Genomic DNA, 27,263 nt, shown 5'->3' with positions numbered 1-27,263 from the left:
TGGCTCCTGCATCCTCTCAAGACACAAGCCAAGATAAGGCCTTGCTTTCCCAATAGGTTTCTTTCTTAAGTGCAGAAGAAAAAAAAAAGGGGCAGGGGGGAAGGGGAAGACGCAGAAATGTGTTTGGAGCACTTTTCTGGGCACATAAAAGAGAAGATGACTTGGAAAGGTCAGTTGCCTACATGTCTGTAAATCATGTCTGACCATCATGATGGCCTTTTACAATAAAACCACCAGATCTATGGATGTGGGGAGAGCAGTAGAGGCTGCCCAACCTCAGCTTTCAAAACTATCTGCTACAATATTCTTGTGTCCAAGCTAAGAGGCTGTGGTTTGGGTGGGTAGATGCAAAAAAAACTGGCTGGACAAGCAGATTCAGAGGGCAGTTGTTAATGGCTCACACTTAGTTACTGCATGGGTCAGTCCTGGGAGTTTTCCTGTTCACACCTTTATCAATGGCCTCGCAAAGACAACGTATTTGATCATAAAGTTTGCAGCTGGCAACACAGGGAGGTGAGCAACTGACACCCTCAAGGTCAGGGCTGCCATCTAGAGGGACCCAGCTGGAGGGATGGGCTGACAGGAACACTGTATGAAGTTCACCAAGGACTGGTGCAAAGCCCTGCACCTGGGAAGGAAAAAAATCCATGCAAAAAAACATGTTCTGGGAACTCACTGGCCAGGGAGCAGTTTGGGGAGAAGAACCTAAGGTCAAGATGGTCAGGGCACTGTAGCCAGCCATCACATATGATATGAGGAGAGGCTAAAGGAACAGGGCTTGTTCAGCCTGCAGAAAGTCTTCAGGAGGACCTAACAGCAGCCTTCCAAAGAAGAGGTTATTGAGAATATGGAGCCAGACCATTCATTTTAGCCATCTTACTTCATGGTGGAAGAACACAAGTTGAAATTCTGGTTGAAAAGAGAAGTTTAGACTGGATATAAGGGAAAAAGGTGCTCTATTGGGAAAGCTTTTTTTTTTTTTGCTTTTTTTTTTTTAAATGCATCCAGAGAGGTTGCATGGTCTCCACCCTTAGAGCTTTTCAAGACCCAGCTGTTTAAAATACTGAGTAACCTGGTCTTAACCCACAGCTGCTCCTGCTTTGAGCAAGAGGTCAAACTAGAGACCTCCCAGTGTTCCTTTCCATACAAGACATCCCATAACCCAGACTACAATCTAACATCAGGCTTTGCTGACATTTAAAGCCACAGTCTCTGTAGCTCTTCAAAACCTGGCTATGCCTTAACAGACATGGCAGTATGCTGCAGTGTGCTGGCAGTACAAATATCAAGAAAACAGCCAGCTTCACCTAGGTGGCTGAAGTAACACTCCTTAGCTCAGCTCCTCCACAGGCTCTGCATGCGGCTAGGAACACACCTAGGCTTGGGCAGACAAAGAGAGCCTCCTCTCATTCCTCAGACATCTTGTCATCAGCCCCCACCAGGGATGGTATCAGCTCTGGCATTACAGATGCCAGCTGCTCTGAATAGACGTGATTTTGCCACTGATATTTTAAAGGATGAGCAGGCTGGGGCTGGGTGTAATGTGGGCACACAGAGTAAAGCTCACAGTTTGGTCTCTGCCAGGCTTGTACTCTACCACTGTCTGTCCATCCATGAGGCACCCAGGGCTCCCTATTTGCCCAAGGTAAGAAACTCACCTTCACAGCACCAAGCTCCAACAAATTCAGTTGCCAAGCAAAACCTATAGTCCTGGTGATAACCCATAGGAGAGACCCACAAAAAGGACCCTTGTCCTTCAGCCCAGTGCTCAGAGCAGCCACAAGCAAGGAGTCACATCCTCATCTTTCCTCTGCCACACCTGAGTTCCCCCTTTCCAGACCAGGCACTGCGTTCCAGGCTAATGGGCATTTGGGTATGATGAGCTCGTGGTAAAAGAGTTTGTACCGTATCTCATACAGGTGTAGTACTGGACATATAGAAAGGGTCTCCAAGTCCCCCGGCATATTCCCTTTCCTTCACTGTATCTTCTGCAGCTACTGTCTGTAGACACTCATGTTCAGATGCTTGTGTTAGTAATAGAAGAAGAAATAATACAATATTGCTTAATATGTTACATTTGCGATGTACTGTTCCGAGGCTGAGCTTGGAAGATACAAAATATATGTGTAAGGGTAGCATGAGAGAATGCACTGATTCATGATGAGGAGTAAGGAGGATTAAAAGAATGCTCAATTTGCAAGACATCTAGATAACTGGGGCTTCTTGGACTCTGGGAACTGTATCAAACCAACCTTGCGGTTTGGACTGAGACCAAGGGCTCAGAGAGCATGCGTGAGAAAGAAAGGTTAAAAAGTTCAACTCTGATGAAGACATCTTACCTCATCCCGACGACCACCCAGACGACCACCAGAGAGTAGTACGCAAGCGCAGAAGGACTGATAAGATAATTAGCATACGAAGCGAGGCTAGGCGGAGCTAGGAAATGAATATGCATAGATGAGTTGTGAAACCTAATGCATATGTAGTACCTTAGGAGATAAAAGGGAACTAAGAAAACAAATCAGACGAAGTTAGATTTGGGCAGGCATGCCCCTAACTTCCGGCGCCTAATAAAGCACCTTCATATAATCACTTTGTGGATTGTGTGTTTTCATGAACGCTAACACTTGGACACCTCCCTTGGAGCTCAGGGCAGCAGGGTAAGGGCCACACCTTTGCCCAAGCGTGGATCCAGAGCCCACTGTGGTGGGTGCTGTACAAGGACATGCACAGGAGCATCCAGCTTAGAAGGATGAAACTGGGAGGAGATCACTTCAGCTTGAGAGCTTCCCACCATCACTAGGGTACTGCTCCAGCAAGCAGCCTAGGCATACCTGCTTCTGCTATCTAATGCTCTATAACACCACCTCTCCTCCCAGAGGTAGCAAGAGTTCATATCTTCAGTGATCTCTTCTGGTCAAATAGTTTTGCTCAATATCTCTGCTCCTGACAGTGCAGCTTTGTCTTTCTCTGACTGAGCCTGCGCCCTACCTGCTCCTTGAACAGCTCAGCCTCCTCCTTGTGAGCACCCAGCACAGCCCTTGGTTCACTGAAGCATGCAGGGAACAGAGCTGTGCTCCAGGACGAGGCCGGGGAGAGCAAGGACTCGAAAACTGCATCCCACAGGATCGGTGCTCCTGCCCAGACAGACCCTGCCTGCAAGGCAGCAGCTCTCACCTTCAACTCTTTCTAGTTCTCTCTCATTTCTTTGTCTGGAAGGACTTCTATGGCAGTGCACCATTTCTGTGGTTTCAGAGAAGGTCTCATAACAGAAAACAACCCTATTTTCCACTCCACCAACTTGAGCTTGGAGTTGTGTCTCTCAGCTACACAGGGTATGACTCCTAGTGCGCAGAGGAAAGGACTCCTTCCTGCTGCCTTTGGCCCCCACGTTATGTTCAGCCCTTTCTGCAGAACAGAAGGGGTGCCAGCAAGAATTTGTTCTGCCATTGAAACACTGATGTTCCTTGTAGAAGCGAAAGACTGAGAAGTACTGAGAAAAAACAAAACTCTAAGGGACCGAAACTGCAGCTGGGCAGTCCAGGCCTGGGAAAATAGGCTTCTCCAACCCACAAGTAGCAGGCAAAGCCAGCTCCGCCTCTGAAAGTCCTTCAAGGCCCCATGGAGGACCCTGCTGTCACCAAGGCAGGACAGTGAAAGCTTAACAGTTGCCTGAGTATCATATTAGTTTAAAAAAAGAGTTCTGAAAGTTTCCCTCTTGACACACGCCATGGCTCCTGTGAAAAAATGAGGGAAAGTGATGGGCAGGGTCAATTCAAGAGGCAAAAAGAATCAGGACATCAGCTCCTGCTGGCGTGCAGGAGTGCAGTGACATGCCCACAGGCCTGCCTCTCCATCCTGTCTTTCTGTGCTCTTCCCACAGGACCCCCAGTCTGCCACAACCTACTGTTAGTTAGATAGCTGGCTCTGCCTTTCAGAGTGCATGAAGCAAGTTAAAGGACGTGATACTTACGCCAAAACTTCTGGGAGAAGACAGAAATTTACATTTGTTTCTGTACTAGGAATCAGCTGCAAATTAGCTTCAGGCTAATAAACGTAAACAGAGGGATCCTTGATGCCCTGTAGCCCACAGGCTTTGTAGTGAGTTTGCAGACTCAGGACAGAGGCCTGGCAAGCTTGCCTCATTTGAACTTTGACTGACAGCCTGGCAGCTTTAGCTTGGCCTAGCTGTGATAGCAGGGGGTTCTGGCTAATTTATTTTTGCTCGTTGTTGCTTGATACAAGCCTGGTTTTACACGGACTGTAGTAACAAGTAGTTATTCTGTGCAGAGTAAGGTATTTATGACTTATATATTAATGTAATATAAAGAAATACATGCCTGATATGTTGGCAAAGACCTTGAGAAGTGGAGACAAAGGATGCTGTCTGTGTAGAGAAGTGCAGCAACAGAATAACAAGAGATAGGGTAGGGGCTTGGCCCAGGAGACTCCATAGCTATAAATAAATCAGCAGTGGTCAAAAAAGAATACAGTCCTGAAAGCGTTACCAACAAATAACAGTTTTGTCCAAAAACCAAGTATCTGATAAATCTAAAATGCATCACAGATGTAACACTGAGTCGTACAATAAAAATAAAAAATAAAAAGGGAGCATCTTGCAGTTCTGACTTCAATACAGAGAGAGTTTTTGTTGCACAGATGTTAGAAGTGAGCAGTAGCCATTTCACAGCTATTTACCAGCAATATTTCAGGAATTGAAACAAATTTTTCAATATTTTTTTCCTGACTTTGGTAACAACTGACCAGAATCAATTCATGATCACTGTGCCAAGCAATCCATATACCTAGCCCCATTCATGCCATTTTTGCAAAAACATTCCCTTAAGATCAGCTTCCATTATATGCCAAGTATCATCAGCACAAAGTGCTCTAGGAGAAGATTCAAGGAAACTGCCACATTTTTCACATGTACTCCCCTGTGAAAAACAGAAGGTGATGAGAGACCCTGAGCGCAAAGGAAGGCTGTTCCAGGACGCTGTGCACCGGCATGGCAGGAAGAAACCCCACATGTCACTATCCTCAACTCTGGCATTTCAGTGGCTACCGCTGATGGAGACGCCCATACACTGCCAGAGAGCTGACCAGGCTGTATTCCTGTAGGCTACCACACACAGCAAATAGGAACCACTCCACTCCTTAGTGGTCAATTAAGTAGAACGGGGGTTTATAAACACATGCTCTATCCCCCTAAGCTCCACAATCAACCTGCTGCATTTTTAGCTTGAAACGATGTCTCCCCCATTCCTATCAGATGACAGATATGGCTGGAAAATGTGTATTACGAACCTTTTCAGTCTGTAAAGATTCAAATTATAGTATTAAGTCTTCCTCCATGGGATACCTTAAGCACTTGGCTGTAATCAAGAGAAACACAAGCAGACTTTTAAGAGGCAGACTAAATACCCTCTCCGATCATCTAAGACCTTGGGGACTAACAGCATGAGGGAGAGGATTCAAAGAGCTCAACAGGTCTGTGCTTCAAAACACCATCTCTGCTAGTACTACTCACTGCTGGTTTTTGTTAGTTAATACGCGCAACTCGCCTACTAGAGATAGAGTGCTTATAGCGTGGCCAGACATTTGGGCCACTGAGACCCGTAAGGTCAGTGATATTTCCAGGTTGCTTTTCTCACAAGAGCAGATAAATATAATTTACCACCTCCTATACCTTAATATGCCGTATTCTATGGCATAATCATGATTAAAACAAGTGCATCAGAAGTTCAAAAAGGAGGTGGTTTTCCCTGGTAAAGGTCATGATTAAAAAAGAAAAAAAAAAAAAGAGAAAAAAAAAGAAGAAAAAAAAAAGCAGGTCAATTGTCTCCAGAATACGCTATTGTAAATTCTTCTGTACACATAAATAGCTGAGGCTGTGGTTCAAATGGACATGTGCTCTTCTGGATCAGCGAGGCTCACAGCACTGAGTGCACTTTCTGGTCTCATCAAGGCTAATTTCACAGAAACGCAGAAGAGCTGGCTGGAACGGAACTCCAGAGGTCTCCAGTCCAGTTTTCCACTTAAGGCAGGACTATCACCAGCAGGTGAACTTCAAGACGAACGTGTGCACAGCCACAAGGACAAAGGAATGAAGAGCTAGAAGGTGCCAAAATCATTATTACAAGGAAAGTTTTTGAACATAAATTATCTCCAGGATTGTTGGAAAAAATAAAAGGTGAGATAAGGCTCTTTAGAAAGGATGCTGACACTTGCAGCCACTCTATGAAAACAAAATTATCATTGCCAGTGCCACTCATCACAGACACTAATATTATTGGTAACACCTTGGATTTGACATGACCTCTAACTGAAACGTGACTTAGCATGTGAAATTTCCTTTGGAAGCTACCCCTCTTGCTAACTGCAATCAAAACAGCCAGCACAAGAAGAGCAACAGCAAACTCAACAGCAGAATCACAGAACTGTAGGGGTTGGAAGGGATCCTAAAAGATCATAAGGTCCAACCCCCCTGCCAAAGCAGGTTCCCTAGAGCAGGCTGCCCAGGTAGGCGTCCAGACGGGCCTTGAATATTTCCAGAGAAGGAGACCCCACAACCTCCCTGGGCAGCCTGTCCCAGTGCTCCGTCACCCTCACCGTGAAGTTCTTTCGCATGTTGGTGCGGAACTTCCTGTGCTCCATTTTGTGGCCATTGCCCCTTGTCCTGTCCCTACAAACCACTGAAAGGAGGTTGGCCACATCCCTCTGTCTCCCACACTTGAGATATTTGTAAACATCTATAATATCCCCTCTCAGTCTTCTTTTCTCAAGGCTGAACAGACCCAGGTCTCTCAGCCTTTCCTCATAGGGAAGATGCTCCAGGCCCCATATCATCTTTGTGGCCCTCCACTGGACTCTTTCCAGGGGTAAAAGGGAGTTATATACTATTAAGACACTAAATTTCCCACTGTAAACCAAAACGCAAAAGTTCTTGGTGAGCCTTTAAAACAGAAAACAAAACCTCCTTTAATATATCCAGTATCTGAGAGGCAAAAAAATAAAATAAATCGCATCTCGAGTCTTCAGCAATCTTCCTTCCTTAGCGGAACTTTATAAGAGTGCATTTTCAAACATATTCCATCATAACAGTCTTCCCGATACCCTCAGGAACTCACCATAATATAGGGTAGCTGCCCTAGACTACAGTACCTTATAACTACTCTAGACCTCGTAAGTTTACCATTTTTCAGGATTTTGGAAAGATGGAAATTTACCATAGAAATTGCACCTTGCCTCTGCACAGCAATTTTCTCTTCCACATCTCACCCTCAGAAGAATGCCAATGATACCAGCAGTAGCACTTGTGTGCAGCTGTGACTGTGACTTGCACTGAGAACTTTTTTCTTTTGTGTCCTGTGGATCATTCTCTGGTGTTGAGCTAGCACAAAAACGAGCACATCCAACTTACGAAATGAGTTGTACCATTATAGATCAACACTACTTTCGGAAAAGAGATAAAACACATTAAGTATATGAGGTCTGACCAGCATTCAGAAGTCTGATTTGACTGATAATGGATTATCATTAAACCACGGAAAAAGAAAAGAAAACAGATGCCTCACAATCACTCTGGAAATGAGACCCTTTTTTGCATAAACCCCTCTAGCACTAAAAAAGAGGTGATACAGGCTGGGTTCTCTTCTAATGTTGTCCCTGTGTGCAGAAGAATACCAGACACACACTACAGTCACTCTTTCCTCTACTGGAAGGTGATTCCTGCAAAGCTTAGAACACGATAATTCTATAAAGCAATCTTTATTTTCAAATGATGCACTGCATAAAATTTACCTGATTCATGGTCCTATGGATGGATACAGATGCCCATCATCCTCCTCACTTCATTATTCAACAAAACGCAATCAGGCTGACTATGCATAAAATTATTTAGATCACGAGAAAAATCTATTTGCAACCCATTATTCATTTCCATAGAAGTTATCAGTGTTTGCTTGGAGAAAACACCAAGAAAAAAAAATCATTTCATTTCTGCATTCAAATGAGGAAGATAGGGCACATTACAAGGCTGATCCCATACATGGAAGCTGCTGATGCTTTCAACGCTCTTCATCTTCTCAGCCTGTATAAAGGACTCTCTCTTTACAATATTGTAAGTGTCTCTCCCAGAAAACAAAACATTGCAGGAAAAAAGGCAAAGGTCCTCTGGGGTTGCAATGACCCACACGGCTTTTCATCAAGTAACCATCCTTTGCTGATGTCTGGCCAAGAGATACCAACTAATTCTACAAGCGATACAGGTGTTCTTCAGAAATGAAATGCTTTCTCTTTTGCTCCCAAGATTGTTTCCAAGAAGTCCTGAATTTCATTCTGTAGCCCAGATCTCCCTGCAAATAATATCCATGGGGGAGGCTGTATATGGATTTTTGATAATGGTATTTTGCAGGAGTGCTGTTGCCTTTCTTATTTGGAAGAAAGGAGGCATGTGGTGAGAGAACATTACACTTGTATACTTCTGAGTGAACACTGAGTACGATGCCCAATTCAAGCCAAATCTACAGCTGATGTCACCATCAATCTTTGAAAACTTTGTGTTTTACGATCTGTATTTTCTCATGTGTGCAGCAATAGAAGCAGAAATCTCAGCGCTCCTCTTATTCTGTCCATAATAGTCCACAAAGTCACCATCTGGCCCAAGGAGATACATTATTATTGTGTGATCCACCTGCAAGAAAGCACATCGCTGTTTAGTAAAAAAAGATCCTGCACATCTCTCAAAGTCAGCAGTAACAGTACCCCATTCAGCCTTTCAATTAGCTGTCTGACAAGACTTCTTGCCAGCAACCTAAAGTAAGATAAAGAAAACCTTAGCATCACTTTGGTCACCATTTATTGTTCTACATAACAAAATAAATGGAGAAAACTATTTACATACTCAGGATGCATGAAAGAATACTGTATACAGGAAAATCTTCCCAAAGCTGCAGGCACCCTTCTTTCAGCACAGACAGGGCTAGGGAAAACATGAGGAAGGTTCAGTCTAGTGGTCTTTCCCCCTCACTTTTCCCAGTTTTCTTCTACTTCTCCTAATGCTCCACAACCCCCACAATTCAGGCTTCCTACTGCTTGTATCATGTAAATCCAGTATAAATGGAGATGCTTCATTCAAGCAAGTTCACTGTCTGTGCAAACAAAAGGACTGAGAGCATCACCAGGATACAGCAGTTACACACAGTGGAGATGATACACAGATAAATACCATGAGCTGGTAGGGGGCTCCCTCTACTGTCTCCATGTGATGGTAACTGCAAACATCACAAGGAGTCTGAGCAGAGATAGCGGGAAAGAATTTGAAATAGCTCCCCCCCCCCGATTTAAAAGTAACTGTTGTTTGAATGCTTGAGGTATTCCAATTGGATTTATATAAAAAGCAATTCCATTTTAAGTACCTTAACTACACCACCGAATATATGGTCTACACCTATGACAGCATCTTTATGAGTAAAGACAATATACTGAAAACAGAGGCCATGAATCTGTGATTGCACCAGTGAGTACATAATATATGAGATATACTCACTATATACTCACATGAGTATATCTCACTATATAAGAGATATACTCACGTACTAAGGGCATGTCTGTGTTTGAAATCAAGAAATACTGTGGGTATTTCCAGCATAAGAAGCTAAAAGGACACGTTAAATTTGATAGCGTTTCTGTCATCAAAGTAATGGTTCTTAAAGTTCTATTGACATGTTTAATTGAAATATATTGCTTTAGAGTATCAAATATTCAAGATACAATCAAGTACCAGGACCTTTTAAAAAGGATCTGAATCATAATTCAGATCCTATAGCCCTTCAACTGGAAACTAACAAAAAAAAAATACAGGTAGCCTGCTCAGAGCATCTGAACTCCCTGGCCTTTGGAAGATTAAGTACAGTCAGGAGGGCATGCTGTTCATGTGCGAGAGATCACTATTTTTCCAAGCTGTGCCTGAAGTCTGCCCCATTACCACTGTATGGATGCACATAAGGTCATCATCTGATTTTAGATGCAATCTTCTAAACAACTGAATAAAGAATAAAATTAGATACTCTGGCACTAAAACTTAGAAAATTGAAATTATTACATAGGAACTAGTAATATTCAAATAATACTTGAACAATGCAAATAGATATTTAGAAAACATACTTCTTAAATATTCATCTCAATGTTCTTCTCAAGTCAAAACAAGCAGAGAATAATTGGCTGCACTGGACCTCTTCCCCACCTCCCAGCAGCATGCAGAGGACACAGCACTCGCTCCTACATCAGTCTTAGTCACTGACTGGCAAGACCAGTCCTTGCAAGACAGAATGTAGAAAAAAATCCATCTTTAATGAAAGGAATTAGAGTAATAATTACCTGGATAAGTCACAGGTAGACACAAAAACAGACTCAAGTTCTCCCTCCCAGATCTTCTATTACTGTTACCCTCTTTCCAGTTTGTTTCAGAGAGACCTGTATCCTCTGGCCTTCCTGCACTGAATACAGCGAGCTCACTGCCTATCAAAAGCAGAAGCCTGTGACAAAACCTGCAGAGACACGCGCATACCATTCCTCTGTGGCACCACACCAGACCCAAGCTCTTAGGCTGCTCTCCTGCTCCCGATTCATGGGCCTTTCTTCCTCAATGTCCTCTTCTGCTATTCGCACACTCACAAGGCTCCCAGGTACTTAGCACAACCACAGCACAGCATAGCATAGCTCTGTTCCCTCTGGACCATGAAAACTTCTTCATAATTTGTTATATCTCTAGTCACATTCTCCTCTTTTGTTTCACCCTCCAGCTTCCCTTGAAGCTGCTCTCATCTAACAATTATTTTCTTCAGTGAGATTCCTGTACTTCCCCACTATGATCATGCTGAAGACCAGGTGTGGTTTGTGAGAATTTATGTGTGTTTTAATTCATAAACAGCAGCCCTCCTTCAGCTTTTGTGGCTTCTTCCCAACTTTTCACGGATTCTATTTACTCATTTAATGTCAGATTCTACAGATTCTTTCCCTCTTCTGAGTCCACATCCTTTGCCAATCCTTCTCCTATAACGCATTCTTGTATCCCCATCAACCATGTTTTATAAGTCTGTTTTAGGCAGTATCTTCAGACAGACAGTAGATCGATTAAAATTGGTGTTAAATTTCCCCACTGAGTTCGTCCTTCCATACAAATATAGTATCTTAAGACACAGACTTCTGCAGCTTCTGAGCTGCCCATAAGTGAAAGCCAGTCCTTAATGTCCCACTTCGCACCCTTTTTAGTAACCCAGATCAGTGCCTGTTACCACTGTGACTCTCTTTACTGAGATCATGTGTTGCTTTTACTTGTTCTTTCTATGTATCAATTTTTTGTTCCACCAGTTTTTTTGTCCACATGCATAATTTATTTGCTGCAGTCAGGTAGTTTTAAACCAGAGTAAGAATAGGATTACTGGATCAGACCCAAAACAATCTGCCTTAGCATTCTACCTCAAATAGTGGCAAAAAATGGTTGTTTTAAAGAAGAGTATAAAACCAGCACAAGCCCAAAAAAATTGCTATTTCCCCATATTATCTGCCAGTTTCCAAACATTTTTAGCTCACAAGCCTCCTCAGCGAAGCATAAATTACATCCATTTCATATTTTTTTTTCCAAAGAATAATCAAGTCTCCTTGTGGGCTCATCTAAACTTCTACCAGTTGCATCTGCGGCAAGGGATTCCACTTCTCACCAGCTCATTTCAACAAAAAACATCACCTTTCCTTTAGAATCTGTTTTTTGTTTTCTCTGATGCCCTTCAGTTCTTGTAAAGAAGAAAACATGATCATGTAATATGAATCCTCACCTGTCACATCACTTGAACCTACTTCACTCTTCCAGTCTGCTCAGGATGTGGCAAGTGCGGAAGGCCTTGGCAGTAGCTCAGAGCCCCTATAACCAGTCCCATTCACTTCCAAAAAGTAAGATTTTGACTACCCAGTTTAGTCTTACATAAACCTCAGTTTCCCTTTTCCCACTATCACTCTATGTAATTTACTCCCACTTACTTTAGCATTAACATGCTTTCTCTTCCAGGTCATTTGACACAGGAGGAAGATACCCACATTATCTGCAGGCAGACTTTGCATCATCCAAGTGTCATGCCAGGAAAACCCTGCTTCTTGGTCTCAGTTTGGCAGGGAGTAAGTTGTTACTCACTTTCCTCTCATTTCTTCCTCTTCCTATTGCCATAATTCCCCAGTTCCATTTTCACTTTGGAGCACCCGGGAAAACAGCCAGACAAAAATGTTACATGATGAAAAAAAGGTTCAATTCATCACAAGGCTTGGTAGCTTGTATGGTATTCTGCATGAAGAAATTGGACCATGTGCTTTTAGAACTATATTTCAGTGAGGTTCTACGTTTGTAAAGAGGGAGCCTCAATTCTGACTGAGACCTCTAAAACTCAACACACAGGTGCAACAGGCCTCTGTCACAGAGGGCTTCAGCAAGACTACAACAGCTGTCTTTTGTTTAAAATCTTTATCCTGTTCTTAACCAAAGTCGTTCATTAGGTAAACACCCTATATTTACTCACTATGTAATCGTTGTCTTCATCTTTGGGACCTTCACTGTAATACACACGGTAAGCTTTGGCCACTTGGTCAATTTGTGCTTTGCTACCAGTCAATCCAATCAGCTTCGAAGAAAATTCTACAGAGAAAGAAGGTGTTTAGAAACTTCATAGAAAAGAATCCTATGAGGATCTTCCTTTTCAGTACTCTTTATTACATGTTATAAGACATCAATGTAGGAAAAAAAATGGTACCTCTAACATATCTGGCAATGGCTTCTTCATTGTCCCTCTCAGGATCAATGGTGATGAAGAGTGGGGTCAGATTAGGCAAAGATGGAATTCTATCTGTAATCAGAAACATTAACAATTACAATTTTTCTTAGCAAGCTAAAAGTCGTTTTCTTTTCTCCCTTCAAACAAGGTCACAGGCAAGTTATCATAACATCCACCCAAGTCCACCCTAAGTGGCAAAGTAAAAAGGCCATTTTGTGTACCTTAATTTATATAATACAAACTCTGAAAGAAACAAATGCCATGAAAACCAACACTCTCTGCTTATGCTGGGTGCAGCTACACTTCCAGCTCTCCTAGCTGGACAGTGTGCCCTGCTTAGGACAAATGACAAATTGGCTCTGATGAAGGAAATGCCAGTGCAAAGTAGAGAGATGAAGGCTCAATGGTTGAAAGCACACCTGTGATGATGGAACGAGAGGCCAGATGAAGACACGATTCAGGATCTTTCCCTCACGTTCCACTCATACCTTCTATATTTTCTACATTTTAGTCAACCCTGCCACCTGCTTGGTTCCTACTATCCCCTACTATCCCCGTTGTGCAACTCTTCAGAGAGCGTAGGCTGAAAAAACATCTCTTCTACATACCCTTCCCCCAACCTCTGTTTCACAGTGCAGTCATTTTCAGAAAAGACTCTCTGAAAGATTTGTTATCAGAATTAATAAAATAGAGGAAAAAAGTGCCTAATATACCCCACAACCTCTTGGCAAAAATGCAGTCTACAATGGCACTGTAACCTCCTCCACTGTAGCCTGCCACTGTCATATTTTATTACATAGAAATTCTCTGTTCCAGAAAGGTCAGTGCTGTCATGCCCTAAACATCAGATCCTAGTGGCTGGAAGATTGATTTATATATCATTGAGCAATTAATTCAACTACTGAATATTAATTAGCATTTTGTAAAGAAGATCATCACTTATTACCACATGCAACATTTTACCACAATAAACCTTAGCCTCCTATAAAAAAGATGGCTCTGTGAACTGAATTCCCATACCAATTTCATCTACCACTTCAATCATTTTCTCAAGTTCATCAGGGCAGATGTCAGGGCAGTGTGTGAAGCCAAAGTAGATCAGCACCCACTGGCCAAGGTAGTCCTTGTTGGTCTTGGGCTGTCCCTCATGGTTTACAAGTGAGAAGGGCCCTCCCAGCAGCGGTTTCCCAATGCCTCGGTTTCGTTCTTTCTCCAGCTCTACAGGAAAAAACAAGAGATCATGAACTTCCAGGCCACAATCCCTGTCCCCACCCACAGGAGAGTCTGTGACGCCATCAGGAGTCGGGTGAGAAGTCTGTGTACAAGTCCAACACAGACAAGACTTCCAAGCAGTGTGTCTGATTTTAGACAATGTCCTGTACCAAATTTAGCCAGAGATAACTTCATTTGAAATGTAATAATCTCTAATCTCATAAAATCATCATCTGATTGTCATATTATCATCAAAGGTACATGAGATGGACAGGTACGTGGCCCGAGTTGGTATGAAATCAAAAAACTGTCATCCTTCACAAATTGAATATATCCTAAAAGTTGTACTATCTCTGAGTTTCAATGAACATGAAAAAAAACGTGAAAATAAAAACATAAGCAGTTACTGCAGAATAGGGAAACACACGCAGAAGTCATGGACTTAAAAACCAAGGTGTCTAAGAAACCCCACCTCCCCATCTGTGCCTATGACAACAGACAAGTTTCTCCTCTCCCCTTTGTGGTTTTATGTATAATGTATCTACTCTCAGTAGCGTGTAAGTAAATGTAAATAGTAATAGCAAAAGCATATATAAGAGTTTTTAAATACTTAGTCTTTAATTTTTATTTTCTATTTTAAAATATTTCAGTTTTTTCTCATTTTGGCTGAGAGGCTGGTGCCATGCCCAAGGTTTTGGGTTCTATGACCACGGAAGTGCTTTTGAGGGATCGGGCATGCTGACACCGGATGGGGCACAGCTGTCCAGAAGGGGCAAGAGAGTTCTGGGCAGTAAGCTGGCTGGGCATATCAGGAGGGCTTTAAACTAGATGTGGTGGGGGAAGGGGATGCAGCTCTGAGCGAAGAAAGCATATGTGAGAACACCATCACTCTAAGTAACGGCAGGGAAATACTTGTGAACTGTCCCAATGCAATCAGGGAGGGCTCTAGAAACGCAATACGACTGATTGCCCAGCTGAAATGCCTCTACACCAACGTACGCGGCATGGGAAACAAGCGAGAGGGATTGGAAACCATGGTGCAATTAGACAAATATGACCTGATTGCTATCACCAAAACATGGTGGGATGGATCACATCATTGGAACATTTGAACACAGGGCTACAAACTCTTCAGAAGGGATAGACAGGGAAGGAAGGGAGGCGGTGTTGCCCTCTACACTAGGGAAGGAATTGATTGGGAAGAGTTGCCTTTGAGAAACAGCCACGGACAGGTTGAGAGCTTATGGGTGAGAGTTAAGGACCACACCAATAAAGGACAGCTTGTGGTTGGGGTCTACCACAGGCCGCCTGATCAACGGGAGCCTGTGGATGAGGCATTCTTGCTGCAACTACAAGAAGCATCGCACTCGCACGCTCTCATCGTGATGGGGGACTTCAACCACTGGATGTCTGCTGGGAAAGCTACACAGCAGGCTGTGAGCAATCCAGAAGATTCCTAGAGTACACTGAGGATAACTTCCAGGTCCAGGTACTAGACAAATCAACCAGAGGAGAAGCGTTACTTTACCTGGTGCTCACCAATGCAGAAGAGCTCAATAAAGAGGTCAAGATTGGAGGCAGTCTGGGCCACAGTGACCACACCCTGGTTGAGTTTGCGATCTCGAGGAATATGGGCCTGACAAAGAGCAAAGTCAGGGCCCTGAACTTCCGAAGAGCAAACTTCAAGCTATTTAAAGACCTAGTAGCTGAGATCCCCTGGAACACTGTCCTTAGGGACAAAGGAGCTGAGCAGAGCTGGAGACTCTTTAAGGATGTTTTCCTTAGAGTGCAAGAATTCTCCATCCCCCTGCGTAAAAAAGCAGGCAGGGAGGGCAGACAACCGGGATGGTTGAGCAAGGACCTGTTGGTCAAACTGAGGTGCAAGAAGGAAATGCACAGGCAGTGGAAGCAGGGACATGTGGCCTGGGAACAGTACAGGGATGCAGTCCGGATGTGTAGGGATGGGATCAGGAAAGCCAAGGCACAGATGGAACAGAGCTTGGCAAGGGATGCAGAGAATAACAGGAAGGGATTCTATAGGTACATTGCTCAGAAAAGAAAGGCCAAGGAGAGTGTACCCCCTCTGATGGATGAGAAGGGTGAACTGGTAATGACAGACATGGAGAAGGCTGAGGTACTCAACAACTTCTTTGCCTCAGTCTTCACTGATAGTCAGGCTTCCCATGTCGTTCATCTTCCTGAACCCATAGATGGAGGCTGGGGGAGCAAAGTCCCACCCACTGTAAGTGAAGAGCAGGTTGGAGACCACCTATTTGAAAAGTCCTGGCAGTCAGATGAAGTCCCTGGTGACTAGAAAAAGAGAAACATCACTCTCTTTTTTTAAAAAGGGCAGAAAGGAGGACCTGAGGAACTACAGACCGGTGAGGCTCACCTCTGCCTGGCAAGATCATGGAAAAAATTCTCCTGGAAGCGGTGCTGAGGCATATGTAAGACAAAGAGGTGGTCTGAGACAGCCAGCAGGGCTTCACCAAGGGTAAATGTGCCTGACCAATCTGGTGGGTTTCTACGATGGAGTGACTGCACCAGTTGACAAAGGAAGACCAATCAATGTGATCTACCTGGACTTCTGCAAGGCCTCTCACACGGTCCCTCATGACATCCTGGTCTCCAAATTGCAGAGAGATGGATTTGAAAGGTGGACAATTCAGTGGATAAGGAGTTGGCTTGAAGGTCGCACCCAGAGAGTGGTGGTCAATGGCTCTATGCCCAGGTGGAGGCCAGTGACGAGTGGTGTCCCTCAGGGGCCTGTCCTGGGACCGGTACTGTTTAATATCTTCATCAATGACATAGACAGTGGGATCGAGTGCACCCTCAGCAAATTTGCAGATGACACCAAGCTGAGTGGTGCAGCTGATACAACAGAAGGAAGGAATGCCATCCAAAGGGACCTGGACAGGCCAGAGAAGTGGGCCCACATGAAACTAATGAGGTTCAACAAGTCCAAGTTCAAGGAGCTGCACGTGGGTCAGGGCAATCCCAGGCATGAGCACAGACTGGGAGAAGAACTCACTGAGTGGCCCTGCAGAGAAGGACTTGGGGGTTCTGGTGGATGAAAGGCTTGACACGAGCTGGCAGTGCACGCTTGCAGCCCAGAAGGCCAACTGCATCCCAGGCTGCATCAACAGAGGGGTGGGCAGCAGGGGAGGGAATTGTCCCCCTCTGCTCTGCCCTGGTGAGGCCCCACTTGGAGTCCTGCGTCCAGGTCTGGGGCCTCCAGCACAAGAAGGATGTGGGGCTGTTAGAGCGGGTCCAGAGGAGGGTGACAAAGGTGATCAAGGGGCTGGAGCACTTCTATGAAGAAAGGCTGAGAGAGCTGGGGCTGTTCAGCCTGCAGAATAGAAGGCTCTGGGGTAACCTCATCACAACTTTCCAGTACTTGAAGGGGGCTTATAAAAAAGATGTTTGCTCAACCAGATATTGACATGACGAGGGGAAATGGTTTTAAACTAAAAGAGGGGAGATTTAGATCAAAGGTTAGGAGAAAATTCTTCGCTCAGAGGGTGGTGAGGCACTGGAACAGGTTGCCCAGAGAGGTTGTGGATGCCCCATCCCTGGAGGTGTTCAAGACGACACTGGATAAGGCCCTGAGCAACCTCATGGAGTCCCTGCCCATGGCAGGGGGGTTGGAACTAGCTGATCTTTGAGGTCCCTTCCAACGCAAACTGTCCTATGAGCCTATGGTATAGAAGTACTTCAGATTTAACTACAGCTGGATACTGCAATGAGTAAAATCAGTTGAATGCTTTTTTGCCCTAACAAGAAGCAATTTGGAAAAAGGCAAGAAACAGCAGGACACAACCGCCCACCCTGCGGGGACATCACCGGGCTGTGCAAACACTCACTCTCCTCCTTCGTTTTCTTCATCTTTTTCATAGCCACGAGCAGCCCTCCGCACACGATGAAGGTGGCCACCAGCGACCGCCAGGACACCAGCTACTGAAGAAAAAGCTTTTTAGTGCCTTGGCCCCGAGGCCCGGCGGGGGGAGCGCGGGGCAGAGGCCGGGAGAAGCGGGGCTGCGGGGGCCCTGCCGGGGAATCCTGCCCGCGCCCCCCGCCCGCCGGCCGCGGCGCCCCCACTCACCCTCCTCTGCGGGGCCGCCCGCTGGCCGCTCCCCGGCGGCAGGCGGGACAGGGAGCGGCTGCCGGGCACGGGCACGGGCAGGGGCAGGGGCACGGGCACGGGCAGAGCCCCGCGGGCCGGCAGCGGCACCGCCCGGCTGCTCCCGCAGGCCAGGGCCGCCAAACCGACGCCAGCCGGGAGGCGCCAGCGCCGCGAGAGCCGCCAGCAGCGCAGCGCCACCGCCATGCTGCCGCCCGCCCCGTCCCTCCCCTTCCCGCTCCCCTTCCGGCCCCGGCGGCCGCGATGGAGGCGGCGCCGCGCGTCTCCTTCGGGGTGGTGGCGGACATCCAGTACGCAGACGAGGAGGACGGCTGCGACTTCTGGGGGCGCCGGCGGCGGTACTACCGGCACAGCCTCCGCCTGCTGCGGGCCGCCGTGGAGGCGTGGGCAGCCGAGCAGCCGCCGCTCGCCTTCGTGCTGCAGCTGGGCGACTGCATCGACGGCGTCAACGCGCGGCGCGGCGCGGCCGAGGGCGCTCTGGAGCGGGTGCTGGCGGCGCTGCGGCGGCTGCCGGTGCCGGTGCACCACGCCTGGGGCAACCACGAGCTGTACAACTTCTGCCGGAACCGCCTGGCAAGCAGCGGCCTCAACAGCCGCCCCGCCGCCGCCCCCGCCGCCGGGCCGCCCGCCGGGCCGCCCGGGGACTGCCATGCCTACCACTTCAGCCCGGCCCCGCGCCTCCGCTTCGTCCTGCTCGACGGCTACGACCTGAGCGTGCTGGGCAGGGACCCGGCCAGCCCCCTCCACCGGGAGTCCTTGCGGCGCCTGAGGGAGAAGAACCCCAACGAGAACCTCAACAGCCCGGCAGGCAGGTCCCGCAGGTCCCGCCGGGCGCCTCACGCCGGGGCGGTGCTCGGGGGGCCGGCGCCTGTCCCCGGGCTCCTGCCGGGAGTGAGCCGGGCAGAGCTCTGGGCGTATGCAGGCCCTTTTCCCCTACCTGTCGTGCTGCTCTGAGGCTTTTTAGACGGGTTCGTGTCGTGTCGCGTGTCCTGCGGCGCCAGCACGGAAGGCACCTACCTGCTAGCGCGGGTGCTGCGGCCGCGTCGAGCGGAGGCCACGCCAGCCGCGACAGCATGCAGGGACACAAGTGGAAATGCTGTGCGGGCGATATGGCCAACCCCCACCCCAACAGTAACTGTTTTCCCTCGTCTGTCCAAGGAGGCTGTGGTTCTGATCTGAGATGTACAAGATGGAAGCTCTAAGAATAAACCATTTCTCATAAGTAGATTTACAGAAGTAGAAGTAAATAAGGAAGTTACAGTAGGTGTATGCACGTATGCCTAACGTTCTTGTTCATTGCAGGGCTCAAAGAACCTCAGTTTGTAGAGTTTAATGGAGGATTTAGCCAAACCCAGCTGGACTGGTTCGATGAAGTTCTCAAGTTCTCTGATGAAAACCAAGAAAAGGTTGTAGTTACAGGTACGTGGATACGGGGGATATAAGTAAAAAAAAAAAAGTTGTAAGTTAACTGAGGAAAACATATAGTACCATAGGTACGTATGTAACCTGTGAACTTGGAGAATAGCTACCCTGTCTCACACTCAGGTGAGCTTGCTGGGTACAGGTAGAAGTCTGAACTTCCCACCAATGAAAGCGGCTTGTCTGGAGGCAGAGTTTGGTATGTTAAACATACTCATTTAGACTGAGTAACAAACCAGAAGTGATCTTGCAGTATCACTTAGTATTGCTGAGAGGAGACTTAATATTCTGATATACATAAAGACAAAAATGAAAAATATTTGAAAGAAGTGAAATACTAGAGCTCTACAGATGCTCTGATTTTCCCTGGGCTATAAACCAAAGTGACTCTGTTGCTTTCATAGAGAATCCCAAAAGATGGAGGGGTCTGCACTGACAATTGTTATGTGCTTTAAGTAACTCTTCTTCTTTCCCTCTCATCTGCAGGTCATCTGCCCATTCATCCAGATGCTTCAGACAAAGTTTGTTTAGCCTGGAATTACGAAGATGCGCTTTCTGTCATACACTCTCATCAATGCGTCATCTGCTTTCTTGCAGGACACCTGCATGATGGTGGCTATTGTTTAGACTCACATGGTGTTCATCATCTGACTTTGGAGGGGATTATTGAAACTCCACCAGAAAGCAATGCCTTTGGAACTATTTATGTCTATGATGATAAAATGGTATTAAAGGGAAGGGGCAGAATTTCAGACAGAGTTATGTATTTCTAAAAATGGTAAGCATACATATACAAATTGTTCTTCAGGAAGTAGTCAGACTAAAAAGTATGGGATCCAGCATATTCTTTGCTTGTAGAAATATCTACACAGCTGATCCTTACAGCTTTAACTTATGTTTTTCTCTCAGATACAGAATTCTAAAAATTATACTTCTGTAAGAAACCGGACTTAGTTTCTTCTTGGAGAATAGAGAAGGCCAGTAACTGTGTCTGAAATAAATATACTTGAATGCAGAATGTTGACTTGAACCACCCAATCTTGAACAGATTGTTACTTACTGTGGAAAAAAAAAAACTCACTAGTTGGTTGGTGTTTTGGTGGTTTTTTTTTTCAATTCATATATATTATATATGTCAGATTTAAAGCATGCAAAATTGTACCTGCATAGAAGCGTTTACATTTTTGTATGTCTTGAGTCTAGTAGAAAAGTCCACCCTGTGGACTTAACATTGCTTCAAAAAGCTCAAGTAATTTTTAAAAAAGAAAAGCCCAAGAAAAATGGACACCATCTATGCTATGTCAGAACACAGCACAGGGAGGCCCAAGCTTAAAAATAAAAATAATATAAATTAAAGCAGGAAGACTATGGCATCAGGTAATGTTGCAGATACACCAGCTGGGATCTACGTGTGCCCAGCCATGTTAGCCTGCAGCAGTATCGACCTAAAAAGCCCTGACTTGGGATGACTTAAAGCATGGTGCTGTGCTGCAACTGAACCCATGCTGGCTCACACCCTGCCAGCTTGAGTGTCCAGCACAGTCACCTGTGCTTTCTTCTCCAGGATTAGTGATGATGGAGCATGGTTACTGTCTCTGAGTTGCTGCATGGGTTCTGCTTTCCAGGACAAGAAATTTTGCGAGTTGTGACAGTGACTATGTCTGCTGGTGGCAGTCAAGCATGCATCTCACAGAAAATAAAGAAGTTTTCACTGGATTTTCTTTAGAAAAATAGAATTTACTACTCTGTCAAAACAGTAATCACAATTAAAGATAATAAAAACATTGATTTAGATATATCGATTTTACACATAAGATTTTAGTGTAGGAACAGAAATACAGACTGCTTAATCTTTCAGAGAATCTCAGTGGACTATCCAGGTGGATACCTTGGAAGTTTTACAGCTGTAAAAAGTCATTTATTGAAACAAAGTGATTGGTATACTTTTCCTTTATGTTACTGAACAGTAGCTTTCCCAAGGTACAACATGGGAGGAGAGTGTGGACAAGGGATACCAGAATATTTTGAATAATTAACATTGGAACACACATTAGGTCAACAGTGCTTTGAAAACATGTGAAGAAGCAGACTGAACAATAATTTCCATACAAAATTCTCCACTCAGATTTGACAATGTTCTTCAATTTATTTCTGGTGCCTATTGACAAACACTAAGCTACACTGTTGGAAGCAACAAGGCATTCCTGGGTCCTATCAAACTGATACTAACCTTTCATTAAGAACCAAAAAGCAGCGGTACTAAGGTCAGAATGTTTATGTACATTTTCCCACCTGATTAAATCACAGTTTTACAGTGTGCTGGCCAAGATTCTCGCATCTCTTTGTTCACATAAATGTACAGCCATGAAACAAAGGGGAAGAGAGCGACCAAGACTGCAGCAGTCAGATGAATTCCACCCAATGGATTCCTACAATGAAGCAAATGCAATGGCGCTATTTAAAATCTGACTGCCACCACTCATGTTGCTGTGGTTGGCTAAAGACAGCAGAGAGCCTTTGGCTGCTGTAATGTAGCTTCTGTAGTTGCATCAGCAGAGTCCCACAGAGCCCTTCACTGGAGATGTACCATGTGCCAGCAGAAAGTTTTTCTGCCACTTTCTCAGGCTATATAAACCAGGTGAAAAAAAGCCCTCTGCCCAGAGCACAGTGTATATTTTGCCAGCACAAAGCACTGTTTGGAAGATTGAGATTTTTCATGCTCCCAGATAACAGGAATTACTTTAGTAAAACTGCTGTAGCACAGTTCTCCGAAGAGGCCTGCCTGCACTGGGAGGATGCAGCAGACCACGGTACACAAACCCTCACTGGAAAGTTCTGTAAATTGGGAGCAGAAATGGTTTTGCAGCTTTCATTAGCAGTTTCATTAGCTCATGTTCACTAGCCTGTTCCACAGAAAGAGCATGCTGTCCTTTTACAAAAACGGAATGTGTCTCCTGCCCACTATGGTAGAAGCAGCAGGAAAAAATGTTTTGTTAAGCTTTCTTTCCCACCCCCCCCACCCCATCCCCCTTCAGACTTCTACCTGTGCAGGATCCTACAGGCCACAACACCAACTACTCCTGTGCTCAGGATTAAGGTTTAGACAGTAATATGAAATAGAAAAACAAGCAGCCAAAATCACCTACGTGTTTTCAAGAAGCTAGTCACTAAATATGAACATTCAAGTGGATTAAGAAAAACTTACTTTGCTGAACTGCGACAAAGACTCATCCATATTGTAATAATCACCAGACCAAATAACTCTCTAAAAAACAACAACAAAAAAATGAGATCAGAAAATAATGCCAACATCTGCTTGCTTGTGAAAAATACAACTTTCCTCCAAAAAAAAATAGATGAAGTATGGGCTGTCTCCCTTTGGAGAAGTTCAATATATTTTACAAGGATTATAATTACACTAAGTCACTTTGTCTCTCAGCTCAAATCTACAAACACACATGATCCAGCTATACAGCTGCAGCAATTCCTGCTTCCACTTTTGTTCCACTGCTAAACTTACATTCTGCGGCACATTTCCCTCAATACAGAGTGAAGCAACATCCCAATATTCATCTGTAAACAGAAGCACTACCTGCCGCTGCTTCCCCTCTATACTGAGCAAGCACCCAGCAAACAACCAAATGATTATCCAGGTGCAAAATCCTCCCTCCCTCTCAACCCCCAGCAATTCAGAGGACTCAGCAGCCTGTGACAGATAAGCATGGATATGGTATCACCTCAAAGGTTTTTAACACTAAATCCTGTTTCTACAGCTCCAGTAGCAGAATGCAAAGCTATTTCACAGTACCAGTGCTGTGTCTTTGAAAGCCAGAACTGCCCCCGCAATTAAATCTTGCTACCTCAGTCAGGTAGGATTCAGGCATAATTAGGATTCACCTTTCAGTTCTTTTGTCCAACAAATTGCTGTTTTGTAACTCTGTGATCCTTTCTCCTTAGGTTGATTCCCCTGGACAGACACCATCATTGCAACAGCTCAGATGAGCTTATCGAAGTGACCCACCAGAAGGAGATGGCCTGGTGCACCGAATTCATGCAGGGAAAATTCACTACTTACCTGCCTTCCTCTTCATGCAAAATGTTTCCTTGAGTGTACACAAACAAAGAACAAGCCAAAGCAATGGTTCCAAAAATACAACCAGCAGAATGAAGGTCACAGAGACTTCTCCAAACCGCGTTTTCTGAGGAAAAAAAATAGGCTGGCAGGAACTGCAGTGTAGCATGAAGTGAACTGAAAAACAACCCTATGAACTGAAAAGCAACTGAGCTGCTAAAAAACAGATTCCTTACAACAAGCACATACATCTCAGGCAGGAAGACAGAATTAATACCAGCATCTTTATGACCAGGGAAACCTTCTAGAAAGTGCCGTTGGAATTGTATGCTAGTGGGCTTGGGTCTTGTTTTCCTAGGAATGCAACCTCTTGGCAGCAGTGCCTCAAAGAAAACAGTTTCTTAATCGCCCTAGCAAACGAAGCAGGCTCCAGCATTCAATATGCACAGAAGATGACAAGGCAGATTACAAATGGAAGTTTGCTTAAGCAAAAGGAATGTCCCTTCTCAAGTGCAAGCCATGTTCCTGGAGGATCCAAGGCTCCAGGGAGTGACTCCCAACCCTTAGCAGCGCCAGTGAGCTACCAGCACAATGCAGGGAGCTCCATCCTTCAGGTTCCCTGATAAGCCTCTGTCTAACCTTTCACCAGTGATCATGACGAACACTGACATCTCTGCCTGTGGGCTCAGGACTGATGTTTTAAAGACAGAAAAAGAGATGTGAAAAATCTGAATGGACCCACAGATTTTTCTGGTTTACCATGTTCATTCCCAAGAGCTCATTCATGGGAGAGAGATGAGCAAATGATACAGGCAGTGCTCCGTCTGATCCCAACAATGTCATCAGCAAACACCACAAAGTAAAAAGTAGCCTTTCCTAGTCACTGACCCCTCCAGGAAAGCGTTAAAGATGACGCGCTGCCAAAATTCAAGAACTTGGTATGACCTAACTTCATAACTGATCCTACAGTAAACTGAACTTACTGCATCTCTGCAGAGGCTGAATTGGAGTCTTCCATGGACATGAATGATAAATATCACTTGTTGAATTTACATAAATGTCAAATTACACAACAGTTGTGCTATTTTAATTTTTATTTCTTAGAGACCATGGTGCAAGTAACAAATTTGTAAGTTTAACTTGCAGATTCTCTTGGCCAGTCAAATGCCATTATGTTGAGGCTACACCTACCACACAAGTAAACCTCCTCCAAAATATTCAACATCACAGATGGGTTTTGGTTTTATGAATGCTGCTGCTTTGTGTGCCTAAGGTACCCAGAATGGTGAGACAGTGTAAGGGTGTGGTTTGTGACAACAACATGTACTCTTGAGGATTTTCCTTTCTGGTATAAGTATGGTTTTAGTTTATTCAGATTAAGTATTCACCCAGCTAAAACACAGTCACTTTGGGTATATCAAGAGTAGTCATTTAAAAATTATCTCCACTGGATTAAAACACACAAAAAAATGAATTTTCTGGAATCCTGGACCAAATCTGATCTGACCAATTCTTTCAACACATCATATGGTGTTAGCCCTCAGCGTGCAATGTTGGAAAGTCAGTCATAGCATAGACTGAATGTCCCCACCACTGCCCTTACGCTCTTTGGAGCAGCTGTATTACAGCTAATGCTTGATACTAAACAAGACCTTTAGCTCTTTCAAAGCATTGCGCTGAGCTTAATTTCTTTTATATGAGATAGATAAGCAAAAACACAGCTTTAGAACAGGGAAACCATGTTGATTAGACTATGTGCTAAGGTCAACATCAGAGACAGGTTCAGAACGTGCTCCCAGACTTGTGCTCCATGTGCTCCACTTATTCCATGACTGCTTAAACCAGGGTGCAGTGATAAGATCATCCCAGAAGCAGGCCTTTATGCAGGGCTCCTGCGTTTGCTTATAGCAAGTTCAACTACAAGTACTAAAGCAATGACCAGCTTTTGTAGAAGCAGGTACCACAGCTTTCTGCCCTCAAAAAAGGCAGTAGGACATGTTTGCATGCAGCCTGATCTTAATCTGTGACTCAATGAAAACAAACTTTCTGGAGGCAAAATTTGAGCAGAGATTCTGTTTTACACACCAATACTATACCTGTTACTGAAGGGCTAAGGCCAACAAGCAGTGTAAGGGCAGCCGGGACCAAGTAGACAACCTGTTAATGAAACACAAGTATACTCTACAGCAAAATTTACGAAGGTAAGGAAACAGAAGCAGTCACCCATACCAGTACTTCTTTTCCACAGCAGTTTGCCAGATGCACAGAACAGCCATACAACTCTGTCCCTTTGGCATGCCCTGGTACTGCTAGTGCTCTTCTGAGTGCAGCAGCAAGCCAGCGCTTCCTTACTCACCACCCAAAATCCTTGCACAGCACAGCTGTGAGACGGTCAGCTGAGCACCAGCCCCTGTGCCTGGGCTTCAGGCTTACCTGAGCTCTTACTGCCCAACCAGCTCGCTGCACCAGCCCTGAGCTGCAGTGTGGTCCCCAGGGAGAGCCCCTGTAAGAAACATCCCCCTGCACCGTGACCTCTGCCTGTGCTGGGTGGGAGCAGAAGCAGCCTCTGCTGCCACTTCCCAACCCCGCCACTACCAGCTGGGCTCACCTGGACAAGGGATGTACGGGGTGTGCATGGACATGGAGAGGACAGGTACGATCCCCACCCACCCAGCAGCTCCTGACATGTACAGAGAGATCCCCCGGGCCCCTGCAGCTCAAAGCCCTGCTCACACTGATCCAGGGCCACTGGTGGCTGTTCCCGTGCCTGAGAATGACGGGCGTGGGCAGAGAGATGTGAGTTTTCTTTAGGTCTCTTCTGAGACTCAAGGGTCCCTGCTGAGGTCAGTGGTGACAGACGGTGAGCTAAGGCAAGCACAGGAGATGATGGAGACCTGGTGGTGACAAGGTCAGGAGGCCTAGGGCCCAGGCAGGGAAGAACCAGAGGTTTGGTGCTCTGCACGCCGGGGGCTGAGCCTCAACCCCAAGCAGACAGCCCCGCAGAGCGCAGCACCTGCCTTCTGCCCTGCGCCACGCTCCAGCCCGTACTCACCACCCACAGCCCGGCGTCGGGGTCGTTCACCTGCAGCGAAGAAACGCACGCTGAGCCTCCGCAACCTCTGCGCGGGCTAGGCCGGGCTCGGCAGGCGGGACAGGGCGGGGAGCAGAGTGTGGGGGCCCCGGCCGGCCTCAGGTCGCACCAGCGCCCGGGCCCACCGCAGCCTAGGGCAGCCCCAGGCCCTCGGCCGCTGCCCTCACCTGCACGGCAGCCGCCAGCCCGAAGAAGGCGGCCATAAGCAGGTTGCAGAGCTGCCACAGCCGCCTCGCCGAGCTGCCGCCCGCCATGGCCGCAGCCAGCCTCCGCCTCCGCCTGCAGGGGGACGGCCGCTGAAGCCGCGCATTCGCCGCCGCGGGCCCGCCTGCCGGGCTGGCTGCGGCCGCCCTGAGGGGACGGCCAGAGGAGGGGCGCGGGGGCGCGCTCCGCTCGCTAGAGTCAGATGATACACCAAAGGGCAGGGGGCGCAAATGGTTGGGCTTGGAAGGTTTTGACCTTCGTCCTCACCAGGAGGGTCGTGCAGCCTGCCCCAGGTCGCCAGAC

General features: G+C 46.0%; 2 protein-coding genes across 5 annotated transcripts; both read right to left on the bottom strand.

Moving 5' to 3' along the window:
- Nucleotides 1-7,754: 7,754 nt before the first annotated feature.
- Nucleotides 7,755-19,436, bottom strand: SCO1 (synthesis of cytochrome C oxidase 1). Of its 2 annotated transcripts, XM_080560254.1 has the most exons (8): nucleotides 19,112-19,436; nucleotides 18,136-18,939; nucleotides 17,897-17,987; nucleotides 13,842-14,039; nucleotides 12,801-12,893; nucleotides 12,570-12,685; nucleotides 10,168-10,318; nucleotides 8,557-8,695 (listed from the first exon to the last, which is right to left on the bottom strand). In XM_080560254.1, exons 1-7 carry the CDS (start codon nucleotides 19,247-19,249, stop codon nucleotides 10,196-10,198), a joined length of 1,563 nt encoding a protein of 520 aa, XP_080416380.1. In that variant the 5' UTR covers nucleotides 19,250-19,436; the 3' UTR covers nucleotides 8,557-8,695; nucleotides 10,168-10,195. The 2 variants fall into 2 exon arrangements, with proteins under 2 accessions (XP_080416379.1, XP_080416380.1); XM_080560253.1 differs by lacking the exon at nucleotides 10,168-10,318 and having other exon boundaries at nucleotides 7,755-8,695; nucleotides 19,112-19,429.
- A 1,873-nt stretch (nucleotides 19,437-21,309) lies between these two features.
- TMEM220 (transmembrane protein 220) lies at nucleotides 21,310-27,117 on the bottom strand. Of its 3 annotated transcripts, none has more exons than XM_080560255.1 (6): nucleotides 26,924-27,086; nucleotides 26,718-26,747; nucleotides 25,762-25,822; nucleotides 23,669-23,792; nucleotides 22,799-22,858; nucleotides 21,310-22,022 (listed from the first exon to the last, which is right to left on the bottom strand). In XM_080560255.1, exons 1-6 carry the CDS (start codon nucleotides 27,008-27,010, stop codon nucleotides 21,890-21,892), a joined length of 495 nt encoding a protein of 164 aa, XP_080416381.1. In that variant the 5' UTR covers nucleotides 27,011-27,086; the 3' UTR covers nucleotides 21,310-21,889. The 3 variants fall into 3 exon arrangements, with proteins under 3 accessions (XP_080416381.1, XP_080416382.1, XP_080416383.1); XM_080560257.1 differs by lacking the exon at nucleotides 21,310-22,022 and adding an exon at nucleotides 22,029-22,428 and having other exon boundaries at nucleotides 26,924-27,117; XM_080560256.1 differs by lacking the exon at nucleotides 26,718-26,747 and having other exon boundaries at nucleotides 26,924-27,080.
- Nucleotides 27,118-27,263: the final 146 nt, after the last annotated feature.

This window comes from Anser brachyrhynchus, assembly GCF_964034855.1.
Source record: "Anser brachyrhynchus genome assembly, chromosome: 18".
Classification (NCBI taxonomy): Eukaryota; Metazoa; Chordata; class Aves; order Anseriformes; family Anatidae; genus Anser; species Anser brachyrhynchus.
The sequence above is the reverse complement of the archived record's forward strand: the minus strand, read 5'-3'. Positions and strand labels throughout refer to the sequence as shown.